General features: G+C 35.5%; 1 protein-coding gene and 1 long non-coding RNA gene across 7 annotated transcripts in view; one reads left to right on the top strand and one right to left on the bottom strand.

The window, feature by feature from the left end:
• Positions 1–14,791, top strand: part of LOC107500179 (schlafen family member 11-like) — a 65,463-nt gene that overhangs the window by 45,290 nt on the left and 5,382 nt on the right. For all 5 annotated transcript variants that reach the window (XM_036222488.1, XM_036222485.1, XM_036222487.1 and 2 more), the window contains 2 exons: positions 9,059–10,122; positions 10,928–11,056. In XM_036222488.1, the coding sequence (XP_036078381.1) occupies positions 9,060–10,122; positions 10,928–11,056 (1,192 nt within the window). In that variant the 5' untranslated portion in view covers position 9,059. The remainder of the gene's footprint in view (positions 1–9,058; positions 10,123–10,927; positions 11,057–14,791) is intronic.
• On the bottom strand, positions 9,427–13,610 carry LOC107500329. 2 transcript variants are annotated; one of them, XR_004951320.1, is made up of 4 exons: positions 12,876–13,610; positions 11,447–11,547; positions 9,898–10,083; positions 9,427–9,524 (listed from the first exon to the last, which is right to left on the bottom strand). It is a non-coding gene; the product is annotated as an uncharacterized LOC107500329 (long non-coding RNA). The 2 variants fall into 2 exon arrangements; XR_001594510.2 differs by lacking the exon at positions 12,876–13,610 and having other exon boundaries at positions 11,447–12,842.

Raw genomic sequence — 14,791 nt, 5'->3', positions numbered from 1 at the left:
GGCGTGTCCGCGCTGCCCTGCAGGAGCCTGGCGGGGTGGGGCTCAGCTGGAACGTTGCTGAGGTCGGACGCTGTGCGGACGGCGGAAGAGGCGAGAAGCGCAGGCGCAGGGCTGACGGGACGGAAGTGCGCAAGCGTGAGGCGGGAGGGGCCGGGAGAGCGCCAGGCGGAGAGCGCCAGGCGGAGAGCGCCAGGCGGAGAGCGCCAGGCGGAGAGCGCCAGGCGGAGAGCGCCAGGCGGAGAGCGCCAGGCGGAGAGCGCCAGGCGGAGAGCGCCAGGCGGAGAGCGCCAGGCGGAGAGCGCCAGGCGGACAGCGCCAGGCGGACAGCGCCAGGCGGACAGCGCCAGGCGGACAGCGCCAGGCGGACAGCGCCAGGCGGACAGCGCCAGGCGGACAGCGCCAGGCGGAGAGGAGCTGCGCGAAGTGTTGCCGCAATGCTTTCCACTGCTGAAACGTTTTCCTGTTATGTTCTTAATGCTTCGCTAGAATACTTTGTAAATATCAAATTTTTGTATTCATTGAGATAATTTTGACTTTATTAATTGCAAATGTGATATTTTGCTCATGGTTTTTCTTGTACAATCTGGTATTCTGGGACAAACCCAATTTGGTTTGTACAGTGCGTGTGTGTTTAATAACAATATTAAATAAGCACAAAAATAAGATGAAAAACACTTCTTTTGTTACCCCATTACCTCAAATGGACAAATGTTGGCATTTTGCTATAGTTACTTCACGTCTTTTTTAAATTCAGTAAATAAAATATTGTAGATAAATTTGAAGTTCTCTGCCTCCCATCTTTGATTTTTCTCTCCGTTTCTCAGAGGCAACCAGTATTGTGAGTTTATTGTATGTCTTTATAGTATTGTTAGCACACAGTTTTACATACACATATCCAGAAATAATATGTACCTTTGTTGTGTGTACATGCTTATTTCAATGGTATGAATCTGCATCTTGAGTTTTTAACTATGTTTTGTTTCTAATATTTGTGTGTGTGCGTGTGTGTGTATTTTATTCTCTTACAGCGGTTCATACAATTCCTTTTGACAGCTGTGACCACATTTTATTTTCTCATTCCTTGTTGATGGATAGGCTGTTTCACAATTTTGTGTTCTGAACAGTGCTAAAATGACTGTGCTTGTCTCCTTGAACACATACATTCATCTGTTGAACAACGTCTTGGTTGCTTCCAAGTTTTGGCAATTATGAATAAAGGTACTCAAAACATTCATGTACAGGTTTTTGTGTGAATGTCGGTATTTAACTGATTTGGAGAGCGCAATTAATGGATCATGTGGTCACAATATGTTTAATTTTGTAAGAAACTGCCAAACTGTTTTCTAAAGTGGCTGTATCATTTTTCAAATTGTGTTTTGATTTTAACTTTTAATGGATATGTAGTGGTATCTCATTGTATTAATTTGCAATTTCCTGATGATGTAATGTTGAACATATTTTCATATATTTTTTTGCCATCTGTATCTTTGGTGAAGTGTTCAGATATATTGCCTGTTTTAAAAATTGGGTGGGTTGTTTTATTGTTGAGTTTTAAGAGTTTTTTTTTATATTTTAGATACCAATACTTTATTTGATACATGTTTTACAAAAATTTTCTCCCAGTCTCTTAATTCTCTTAACAATTTTTTTGCAGACCAGAAGTTTTTAATGAAGTCCAACCTAGCAATTTTTTTTTTCATGGATCGTGCTTTTGGTGTTGTATCTAAAATGTCATTACCAAACCCTATGTTACTTTCCAGAAGTTTTATGGTTTTGCATTTACATTGGATCTGTTAACCATTTTGAGTTAATTTTTGTGAAAGGTGTAGGTTTGTTTCTAGGTTTATAGTTCTGCATGTGGATGTCTAGTTTTCTTTCTTTTTTTCTTTTTTAGCATTATCTGTTGAAAAGTGTCCTTTTTCCATCGAATTGCCTTTGCCCCTTTGTTAAAGGTCAGTTGACTATATTTGTGTATGTCTATTTCTGGGACCTCCTATCTGTTCCACTGATCTATTTGTCTTTTTTTTTTTTTTTTAATCAATATCACACTCTTGATTACTATAGCTTTATAGTAGGTCTTGAGTTGATATTGTCAGGCTTTTGACATAGTTCTTCTCTTTCAATATTGGGTTGGCTATTCTGGATCTTTTGCCTTTTCATACATATCTTAGAATTAGTTTGCTGATAGTCACAAAATAGTTTCTGGGACTTTGAATGGGATTGTGTTAAATATATAAGTTAAGTTGGGAACAACTGATCTTTTGACAATATTGACTCTTCTCATCCATGCACATGGACTATTTCTCCCTTTATTTAGGTCCCCTTCAATTTCTTTCAACAGTTTGTTTTCCACATATAGAACTTGTATATGTTTTATTAGATTTGTATCTAAGTTTTTCATTTTTTGTTGCTAACTTAAAAGATACCATGTTTTTAATTTCAAATTTTAATTGTTCATTGCTGGTTCATAAAAAAGCAATTGACTTTATATTTTAAACTTATATTCTGCAACCTCGTTATATTCACTAGTTAATTTCAAGAGGTTTTTCATTGATTATTTGGGATTTTCTACATAGATAATCATGTCCTCTGTGAACAAAAGCAGTTATACTTTTCTTTTCCCAAACTACATACCTCCTATTTCCTTTACTTGTCTTATTGCATTACCCAGGACTTCCAGTACCATGTGGAATAAGAGTGGGGGTAAGGGGATATCTTGCCTTGTTCCTGATCTTGGCAGGAAAGCATCTAATTTCTTACCCATTAAGTATGATGCTAGCTATAGTTTTTTTATTTTTTAATAAATGTTCTTTATCAAGTTGAAGAAGTTTCCCTCTACTACTTTGCTGAGAAACTGTTTTTGACTATTGAATTTTTGAGTTCTTGATATAGTCTACCTTTCAGTCATTTGTCAGATATGTGATTTGCCAGTATCTTCTCCCTGTCTGTAGCTTATCTTTTCCTTTCCTTGTTAGGATCTTTTGCAGAGCATGTTTTGAATTTCTGATGAAGTTCATATTAATGATATTTCCTTTTGCTGATTGTGCTTTTGGTGTCATCTAAAAACTATTTACCAAGCCCTAGGTCATGAAGAGCTTCTCCTGGGTTATCTTATAAAATTTTTATCATTTTACATTTAAATCTATTATCCAATGTGAGTTAATTTTTACAAGGAGTCAGATATGATTTTTAGATAGAGGTTCTTTTTTTTCCTTTGTCTGTGGACTTCCAATTGCTCCAGCACCATTTGTTGAAAAGATTATCCATCCTCTGGTGAATTGTTTTTGCAGCTTTGTCAAAAATTAGTTGACATTATTTATCTGGGACTATTTCTGGATTCTCTATTCCGTTTGCACTGATCTATTTGTCATTTCTCTGCCAACCTGCACTGTCTGGATTACTGTAGCTATAATAGTCTTAACATCAAGTAGAGTCATTCCTTTCACTTTACTTTTTTTCAAAATTGTGTTTTTATGCCTTTCCATAAATATTTTAGAATAATTTTGTCTACTCAATATATAAAAAAATCTTGCTGGGATTTTTATAGGAATTGTGTTAAACGTTTATATCATTTTAAAGAGCATTGATAGTTTTACTATCATGAGTATTCAATACAAGTGTGTCTCTCCATTATTTAGATATTCCTTGATTTCTTTCATAAGCAGTTTGGAATTTCCAGTATTAGTCCTATACACACTTTGCAAGAGTTTTACCGAAGGTTTTTTTTTGAATCATTGTAAATCGTATTATAATTTTAATTTTGTTTTCCACATGTTCACTGCTAGTGTATAGGTATACAATTGTTTTTGTATCTTGAGGCTGTGCTAACTCATTTATTAGTTCTAGGAATTTTGTTTTATAGATTCCTTGGGATTTTCTAGGTTTACCATTATAACATCTGTAAATAAGAAGAGCTCTATTTTCTGCTTTTTTTTTTTTTTTTTTTTTAACAATTTATGCTCTCTGTTGTTGTATGGAAATGTTTGAATTTTCATCTAGGCAACCTCTATTTCCATTATGGTTTGTAATTTTTCTGTCTTGTTTAATAACTGCTTCTCTTTCCTGGGTCTAATAATGTTTTGAATGTGTTGAGGTGTTTTCTCTGGCAACGCTTTATATAGGACTTTTGCATACCTATTCTTAGAAATTGACCTGTATTTTGGGTGGGGTTTTTGTCATATGTTTTACAAAATGAATGCTATAATCAATACCAGGGAGATTATGCTGGAATAGTTATACTATCAAAAAGTTCTGAAAACTTTCCTGTTCTCTGACCCCTCCTACTCCTGGGAGGCCTAATAATTCAGGAAACTAGTTTGCATGATTATTAAGGATCTAGGTTTTGATAAGAAGCACTAGACTTTAAAGTCCGATATCACTGACTGCAAAACATCATCCATGTGATTTTGAGCATGTCATCTAGTCTGTTTCCTCCTTGGTAAAATGAAGATAATAGTATTTGTTGTGATGAGGCAATGAGATGATGTATGTAAAATTTTTGGTACAGTGCCTAGCTCAATAAAGAAGCTATTTCAGCCTATAAGGAAAGGCACGAACATAACCCTTCCTAGCATCCTCCCAATTTTTATCTGGACTTGACTTACCTGGTCTTCTTATATCAAAATTTGTCATCCCAGATCTTGATAGGGATTTCTGCCTATGGCCACTCAAGTGTTGGCATAGATCTTGGTTCTCTCCCCAAATTTGGATTCTCTATCTCTCTTTCACTGTTTGGCTTCGCTATCCTTTTTTCTTCTTCTTCTTCTTTTTTAAGTATACTATATTTTAGAGCAGTTTTAGATTCACAGTAAAATTGAGAGGAAGATGCAAAGAATTCCCCTTGCTCCACCCACCACATCCATAGCCTCTCCCACTAACGATACACCCCACCAGAATGGTACATTTGTCACAATTGATGAGCCTATATCAAAACATTATATTCATCCAAAGTCCACAGTTTACATTACAGTTCATTCTTGGTGTTGTATATCTGTGAGTTTGAACAAATATATAATGACATATATCCATGATTTTCACTGTCCTAAAACTCCTCTGTGCTCCACCTATTCATTCCTCACTCCCTCCGAACACTGGCAATCACTGATCATTTTACTGTCTCCATAGTTTTATCTTTTCCAGAATATCATATAGTTAGAATTCTATCCTTTTCAAATTGGCTTCTTTCACTTAGCATAATGCATTTAAGTTTCCTCCATGTCTTTTCTGACTTGACAGCTCATGTCTTTTTAACGTTGAATAATATACCATTGCATGGATATACCACAGTTTATCCATTCACCTACTGAATAACATCCTGGCTGCTTCCAAGTTTGGGCGTTTATGAATAAAGTGCTATAAACATCTGTGTACATGTTTTTTGTGTGGATGGTACCTGTTTTAATCTAGGGTGAGAAGTGGTCTCAAGCAACTCCTGGTGAGTAGGCTAATTTTGGTTCCTGTCCATGTGGGTTAGGGGGGAAGAAAATCAATTCAAATAATGGATGTGAGTTCCCATCAATTACCAGGTCCTTAAATTTATTATTTCTAAATATCTTTCAACACTATCTCTTCATCTCCACTGTCACTACTTTAGTCCATATCATCTTTTCTTATTTGGACTATTGAAATAGCATCCCAAAAGTTCTTTTCCATAACTACTCTAGCTTCCTCCAATCTATTCTGCGTGCTGCAGCCCAAAAGAACTTTGTAAAAACCGTACATCTATTGCTGTGTTTTCCTGCTTAAAATCCTACAATGGCCTTCCATTAGTCTCAGGATAAAGTCCCAAATCCTTAAAGGGACCTACCATACGATGGAAAGTCTGGTTCCTGATCCCCTTTCCAGCCTCGCCTCCTGCCTCTCTGTCCCTCCATCTCAGTTCTTCAGTCAGTCCTTTGAATTTGACATACTCCTTCCTACTTCTCTTTGGAAAGTTTTTTACCATCCTTCTTCACCTAATTAACTCTCCACTTCATTTACATTCTTCATATCTTAACTCAATGTTACTTTTCCTGAAAGCTGCCTCTGAACTCATCTCCCTTCCAACTGCCAGATAAGAACACTGCTTCCATTCTAAGCATCTCTGGCATTCTGAACCTTTATCCGTAGTAGTCATTTGTTTAATATCTACCTTCTCTAATCAGCTCCTCAAGAGCAGGGACCACACTTGTTCACACTTCTGTGAATTTTAGCACAGTGCAGACAAATAATAGATGTCCACTAAATATTTGTTGAGTAAATGCAGCATTATTAAGAATTGGGACAATCCAAATGTTTAATAATTGAGAAATGTCCAATTGATCAATACGCATCTACTTGATAAATAATGTTGCCTTTGAAACATAAATATAACAGCCTCAAAGGTTTATAGAACTGTTAATGATAAAAACAATGCAAAATTGTTTATTTGATGCTTACAATTTGTAAAAAAAAAAACCTCTAATATTATTAAGACCATAAGAGATAAGGGAGTAGTGGGTGAAAGGATTATCATATTTGTTAGTGTGCCTGTTTGTGAAAGAATTTACAAACTCAAGAAGCAAAGTAAAAGAATATTCACTTTCCAAGCAAGGAAAGGGGCCAAACATTGAGAGTAACACTGGACTTGAAGGGTAAGGGACTTGAGCTTTTATTAGATTATAGAGTGCAAGGCAACTGGTGTTTGTAAACAGCTGTGCAGAGGTAGCAAGAAGCTTGAATTTCTTTGATGTTATCTGTAGCAAGACACCTGGAACGTGATTAATTAACTTCAGGCTTGCTTGTCTTGGTATCTTTTCCCAGGTCTGTGAATTTAAGCTTGAGGAAAAGAAAAAAATTAGAGGGGCTGTTAGGCTCTGCTTGCATTTGTAGGTTTATTTTGGCTAATCGTCGAGGTGAACTCTGGCAAGGGCTCAAAGACCTATAGGTTGTATATTTTAGCTGATAGTCAGAGCCAGTTCTAGCAAGAGTCCAAAACTTGTTAGGAACTGAGCTGTTTGTTCTTTTAATGTTGTTCATGAAATATATAAAACAAAGATAAGACAGAATTTTGTAGCATGCTGTATTTTTTTATGTGTCAAAGAATGTATATTTAGTATTGTAGAAATATTATTTTGAAGTTTAAAAAGTTCTCCAGTAAACCCATTGGAGCCAGGTGCTTTCTAAAATTCCCTTTGATAACTGTCCTAATGTTTTACTCTGTAATTGATTTACTGAGTTCTCAATTTTTTTATTAAACTAATTTGCTTTTCTGCCTATTTTTTAAAACCATTTATGTTTTCAGATTTCAGTGGAACAAAATCTTATTTTACAGGAAGAAATCTATCAGAGTTCCCTTTTTTTAGGTCTTAAATGAGAATAAAAGATTAGGAGCTCTCAAGGTTTCAATGCCAAACAAAACAATCCAGACTTATTAGCTTTAGAAAGGAGTTGCCAATATGAAAATATTTATCCAAGGAAGTGAATTATCATGCAATACTTGAGGATAATGTCCATGTGAATAAATATTAAAACTTTGACATTCAGATGTCTCTCAAATGGCACTTTGTATAAAAAATCTGAGGAGACTTTTAAAGGTCATAAAATATAGAACGAAATAGTTATAAATGTAAATTTTGTCACAAGGAACATATCAGACAGACGAGTGAGATGGTGAATGACTTGGCCTTCCAGATGATTTACTGCTCAGAAATAAAACTAACACAGCTCTGTATGTTTCCTTGTCTCACCTGCCTTAGCCACTCTTGTTTGTTCAGAGCTCTTTTTAAACAATAAAGGGCTAGTGGCTTGTCTAAAACGCAAAAAACAAACAAGCAAAACAAACAAAACTCCATCTTGTTAATCAAATAATTGCTTTGTAATTTTCCATTTTCCTTCCGCCTTTACATTTATTATTCTTGGTTGTGTTCCTTTGTGATCTAGTTTTTTCTAAATTCTTTAAATTTTGAAGAAAAACACTTTTTCTCTTTTACAAATATAGGCATTTGGGTCTATGGATCTTTCTCCACATACTGCTTAAGCCATATCATGGTAATTTCATGTGACTTAAACCATAAATCTCCAACAGACAGATGCTTTGTGTCCTTCACAGCACTTAGTGTGCCCACAGTCAACACCAGTTGGATGTTTCCTGAATTAATAAATCAGAATGAAATGTTTGGATCACATTCTTCAGCCTATAGTGAAGCAAAAGAGAAAAATGACTGTGCAGGTGGCAACACAATCCTAAGCACTTTCAGAGCCCTCTCCTCACCATGGTACTGTTGAGTTTCATTGGTTTGCTCGGCCACTTCCAAATTCAAGTTCTTTGACATCATAAAGGTGTAGGATCCATTGATCCTTCTTTTCCCCATTTATCAGGTCCACCCCCTACCCTGGCCATCTTCATTTCCCACCCTATCCTAAGAATGCATGTAGTCCAAAGTTCAATCACTTTCTTACTAATGATCTAAACTTATATTCCCTACTCTCCTTTTAAGTTTTTTTGGAGGTAAAATTTTAGTTTTTATGTTATGAGTAATTTCGAACTTACCAAAATTTAATAGAAGTCAGTTAAAAATGTCTTATTATGGAAACTTCAAATATGCACAAAAGTGGAAAGAAGCAAGGAGTAGGATAGTGAATCCCCATGTATCAATCCCCTATCTTCAATAATTATCTATTGCCAATAAGTGGTACCACTAACCACCCAGCCACTGAAGGCAAATACCCAGTTACTAAATTTTAATCTTTTTCCTGATTCCTATCTGGTCAGGTCCATGTCAATATTATTTCCTAACTATCTCTCAGATATGCTCAAATTCTCTTCATCCCCACTGCCACTACTGTGGCCAAGGGCATCATTATCTCACAGATTACTGCAAACCCCTCCCTACTGCAGTTGTTTTATTTAACCCTGTTTCCTTCTAGATGATTAGCTCTGAGAGGCAAGGCTATGCTCATTCTTGATCCTACCACTTAATCTCTAATCCCTGCATTTAGCAGGGACTTGAAATATTTTTAAATAAGTTAATGTATTTTTAAATAATGTACTATGTAATCTTAATTAACGTGAGATGAATTTTAATGGTTTCTGTTACAGAATGGACATGGAAAACCATAATTCATCTTTGGTGGTAGAATTATCCTACCCAGACCTAGTCATCAACGTAGGACAAATAACTCTCAGTGAAGTAAACAGAAATGGTCTGGAAGACACTCAGAGAGATCAAGAGAGAAAGAAAATTATACAGGCTGCATGTGCTTTATTAAACTCAGGAGGAGGAGTGATTCGGATGGCAATGGCAAACAACCATGAGCATCCTGTGGAGATGGGACAGGATTTAGAACGATCTCTGAGAGAGTTTATTCCATCTTCAGAATTGCAGACTTTCTTTGAGACTAAGCAGCAAGGGAGGTGTTTTTACATTTTTGTTAAATCTTGGAGCAGTGGCCCTGTCTCCGAAGACGGTTCCACCAATCCCCGCATTTGCAGCCTGAGTTCTTCCTTATATCATAGATCCGGCACCTCTGCGATTCTCATGGATTCAAGAGACGTATTTAAATTCCTGAAAACCAAGAAAAGTAATGCAAAAACCTTGGAGGAAGAACCTTCTTGTAAAGTTCGCAAGGTTGAACATCGACAACTTCATAAATTAAATCCTGCTTCCCTAATTTTCCAAAAAGACCAGCTTGAATATGGTGAAATCCTGCCTTTTCCTGAGTCTCAACATGTAGAGTTTAAACAGTTCTCTACAAAGCGCATCCCAGAGTATGTAAAAAACATAATTCCAAAGTACATCTCTGCATTTGCAAACACTGAGGGAGGCTATCTTTTTATTGGAGTGCATGATAAGAGTAAGAAAGTTCTGGGATGTGCTAAAGAAAATGTTGACATTGACCTTTTGAAAAAGAAAACAGAAGATGCAATCCACAAATTACCTCGAGTCCATTTTTGCCAATCCCGATGCCAGATAGATTTCACACTCAAAATCTTGGATGTTGTAGCCAACGGAGAGCTGTATGGCTATGTTTGTGTGATCAGAGTGGAGCCATCCTGTTGTCCAGTGTTCTCAGAAGTTCCCAAATCATGGATGGTGAAGGGCGAGAACATCTGCAGCCTGACAACTGAGGAGTGGGTAGGCATGATGATGGACACAGATCCAGGTAAGAGGAGGCGAGTACCTCCCTCCCCATCCTTTCAACCTCTTTAGCACCTTCGTATTAAACAGGTTTTCCTTTGACTCCTATGACTTTGAAATTCCCACACCCACTAAACCCTCTGTGGTTTTTGAATCTCCAAGTATCCTGCTTTCTATATGTAATACAATTTTGTTAGGTAATTAGAAGCCCAAATCAGTATCTTATAATAGGCAATTTTGTCACATCAGAAGATGAAAAGAAAATTTTGGGGGAATGGGTACCTTGCAGTAGCTCTTATTAGCTCGTTATTACATTTTCGAGAATTTTGTGAGCCAACTGTAGAACACGGCATTATTAAAAATTAAATTATATAAACGTACAATAAATATACATCAAAATAAATGCAATAAATAGAAACTCACCACTTGCTAATTATTTACTACATTTTAATATTGTCCTTGCTTATGAGGTTGCTTACATCTATTGTATCTGTATGGTGGAAACACTATAAAATAGTATGCTACTATGCATTTCTTCACAACTCTGCACTTGGTGACGTCACATTGGCAGCTTGAAATTGTCCATGGTGGGAATATTTACACCATAGAAATAAGCTACATGTACAGATATGTTTACTAAACAACTATGCTATGTACCATAAAAGAAATACAAACAAAATACTACCTAGACATAGAGAGTGAAGAATTATATTGAGTGGGAAATACCTTCAAACTTCCAAATAATGTCTCTTCCACTCGGAAGCCCTCTTTCAGTGGTAAAAAGATGACCTAACATGTCAGAATAACATGAGTTTTCTTTCTTTCTTAAGATCTTCAAAACTTTTCCAAAGACTTTGAATCTCAGCTGAGTCTGTGTAGCAGACCTCCCCATACTAGACCAGTGTACTCCAAGAAAGGCCTGGAACATAAGGAGACTCTCCAGCAACATTTATTTTCAGGTAATAACTATGGATTGCCTACTTGACACCAGCCAGTTTCTATGCTAGGATACAGGGAGATATGCTTGTTTTTTTTTTTTTTTTAAATCCTGAAAACATTTCTTCAAACCCGTGTGTACAAAGTAATAACGCTACAAGTATATTGGTGATGAGTAAATTACAAATGAACCCTCATTCACCAACCCCCTGGTGGAGGCAGTACCACATATAAAAATCCAGGAACATTGCTCTTAAAGACCATTTGGACTTACAGTTCTCAAATTGCACTGATCATCCATATTTCTGCTTATTCTTAAACGTACAATAACCTGGTTCCTCACCCTAGACTTAATAAGTTAGACTATCTGAGGATAATACCTCATAATGTACATTTTTATCCAGCTTACTTACGTGATCTTACATTCATCCAGATTGGAAATATTTTATCAGAGACATACATTGCACCAGGAGCAAAAAATTGCACATCTCTGCCAGATTTTCCAGAGGAGTGGCTGTTACAAATATAAAAAAGAATAAAGATTTATATCAAGATGTAACACAAAACAAATAAAAAGAAGATCAATTTTGAACATGTTTTGGATTTAGGAGAAACAACATAAAATAATGATTCAGAACCAAGGATAGTGGCTGGTTTCTGCTCTCATCCCCCTCTCCAGAACTTGTTAGGCATTTTCTAGGAGTCCATGGATGTCCTCTTTCTAGACTTCTAGAGAGGGAAAAACCTCTTGCTCAAGTGTATGCAGTAAATCAATGCCTATCTGGCACTAGAATCTGATTCATAAATGTCCTGTAAATATGTAAATAGCTATCAAGGACCACTAATAGATAATGACTGTCCAATTAAGATTTATTTTTTCCCTTACCTAACTGAGGTCTTTATATTTATTTACATATCAAATTTATATTTTAAAAATTATCTACAATAAATAGTATTAAATAAAAGAGTAAGTGTAAGCATTGGTAATGATTTTCTAAACTCAGTAAGCTCCATTTTAGTACATCTTATTAGCATAGAATAAATAAGTAAAACACAATACCAGACTGTATGCTCATAGAGCAACAATCTATTATTATATAAAAATCGGTTTTCCAGGAATTGTACCAAACATGAAGAATAGATACTTCCAACACTATTTAAATTGTTCCAGAGCCATAGAAAAAGAATGAAAATTACCAAGTTATTTTTTTAAGCAGAAATAACAGTAATTGCAAAACTTGACAGAAAGCACAAGAAAAGGAAAAACTCGGATTTATTTTACTTATGAATGAGAATGCAAAGATAGAACTCCAGGAATGAAAAGAGAAATCGACATTAAGGGCGTATTGTTACAATCACCATTTCTACATATCTATGCAAAAATATATGATGATTGTCTAATACCTTGAAAAAGCATTTGAAAAACAATACACATTCTTGATTTAAAAAAAAAAAAATAGGAACCCATAGGAACCAATGGGTTCTTTAACATTATATTTATATCTATATCTATCTATTTCCCCAAAGATCATCATGTTACTTAGGAGATATTAGAGACATTCTATTAAATTCAGGAACAAAACAAACATGTGCACTACTACACTTTTGGTGAAGTATTAGTTAGCCAATAAAATTAGATAAGAGAAAAAAATTAGAGAGATAAAAATTAAAGAAGATAGGCCTATATATCTGGAAAGTTCAAGAGGACCAATGAAAATCTACTATAAACAATAAAATAATTCAGAATGAAAATATATAATTACATGAGATACCATAAGAAACATGTAAAAATTAATATGCAGAATTCAGTATCCTAATATAACAGTGAAAGAAAATACTCACTTTTCAATAGCAGCAAAAAGTTAAAATATCTAGGATAAACCTATCTGAGAAAAAGAAAAAAACAATATTGAAGGACACAGATGAATGCCTGAATCAAATGGAAATACATGATACGCTTGAAAGGAAGAGATGACATCATAAAATTGTCAGTTCTGTTATTTTATAAATGTAGTGAGATATATCAATAAAAAGAGATTAATCTAGACAATCTTACTGTAAAGTTCCAGTGGAAAAGTAAATAAGCAAGAAGAGCCAGGAAATAACCTGAAAAGGAAGAGCAAACAAAGGGGCTATCCAGGTGTCAAATCATTACAAAGCCTCTAATAAAAAAAGTTGTAGTAGCATATATTAGACCAAAGGTACAAAATAGAAGGCTTGGAAATAGATGCAAACAGAATTTAGTTTATGATGGAATTGACTGCTCAAGAAAGTGTAGTAAAGTGGATGTTTTAATAAAGGGATATTGGGATAACTCGGTAGAAATTTATGTTTAACATGATGGATTCAAAATAAAATAAAAAGATGGATTCACATTTCATGCCATGTACCAACATAAACTCTGAATGGATCAAGAATTTAAAACCAAATATTAAAGCCATAAGTGTTTTAGAAGAAAACGTAGGTAAATGCTTTTATAACTATGGCATGAGGATTAGAAAAATCAAGATTCAAGATCCAGAAACCATGAAATAAAGATTGATATATGTTACTGCATTAAAAAAAATGTATATATATATTTTAAAAACTTTATTTTTTATGGTGACATTGGTTAGCAAAATCCAATAAGTTTCAGCTGTATACTTTAACAATAAGGCATATACATATTTACATTGAGTGTTCACCTCCCATAGTTAGATTTCTTTCTGTCACCACATGTTTGACCCCCTTGACCCTGTCTGCCTCCCTCCTCTTCCCATCCCCTACCCCCTGGTAATCACTAGTCTATAGTCCATGTCCAGGAGTCTTTGTTTGTCCTGTTCATTTGTTGGTTTTTTGTTTCTATCCCACATCTAAGTGATATCATGTGATTTTCAACTTTTTCTGTTTGGCTTATTTCTCTTAGCATGATTATCTCAATGTCTATCCATATTGTCACAAATGGCAGTATTTCATCTCTTCTTAAGGCTGAGTAATAGTCCATTATATATATGTACCACAGCTTCTTTAGCCAATCATCTATCATAGGACACTTCGGTTGCCTCTGTGTCCTAGAAACTGTGAAAAATGCTCCTATAAACATCAGTGTGCAAATATCTTTTTGGATATGGGTTTTCAAGACTTTGGAGTAAATACCCAGAAGAGGGATTGCTGGATCATATGGTAGATCAATTCTTAGTTTTTTGAAGAACCTCTTCCATACTGTTATCCATAGTGGCTGTACTAATTTGCAGTCCCCACCAGCAGTGTCTGCATCCTCTCCAACATTTGTTATTACTTGTCCTATTGATTATAGCTGTTCTAACAGGTGTGAGGTGGTATCTCATTGTGGTTTTGATTTGCATACACAGACACAGACCAGTGGAAAAGAATCGAGAGTCCAGATTTGCATGTCCCTAACAGTTAGTGATATTGAGCATCTTTTCAAATATTTGTTGTCCATTTGTATGTCCTCTAGGGAGAAGTGTCTGTTCAGATCCTCTGCCCATTTTTTGATTGGATTTTGTTGTTGTTGTTGTTATTAAGTCATATGAGTTCTTTGTATATTTTGGATATTGGGCCCTTATCGGAGGTGTTGCTTGCAAATGTATTTTCCCATTTGGATGGTTGTTTCTTTACCTTGTTGACGACTTCTTTTGCTGAGCAGAAGCTTTTTAGTTTGATGAAGTCCCGTTCATTTATTTTCGCTTTTGCTTCCCTTGCCTTTGAGATCAAATTCATAAAATCCTCTTTAAGTCCAAGGTCCTTGACTTTAGTTC

This window comes from Rousettus aegyptiacus, unplaced genomic scaffold (assembly GCF_014176215.1).
Source record: "Rousettus aegyptiacus isolate mRouAeg1 unplaced genomic scaffold, mRouAeg1.p scaffold_m13_p_6, whole genome shotgun sequence".
In the NCBI taxonomy this organism is placed as follows: domain Eukaryota; kingdom Metazoa; phylum Chordata; class Mammalia; order Chiroptera; family Pteropodidae; genus Rousettus; species Rousettus aegyptiacus.
This window is presented reverse-complemented; position numbering and strand designations above follow the sequence as displayed.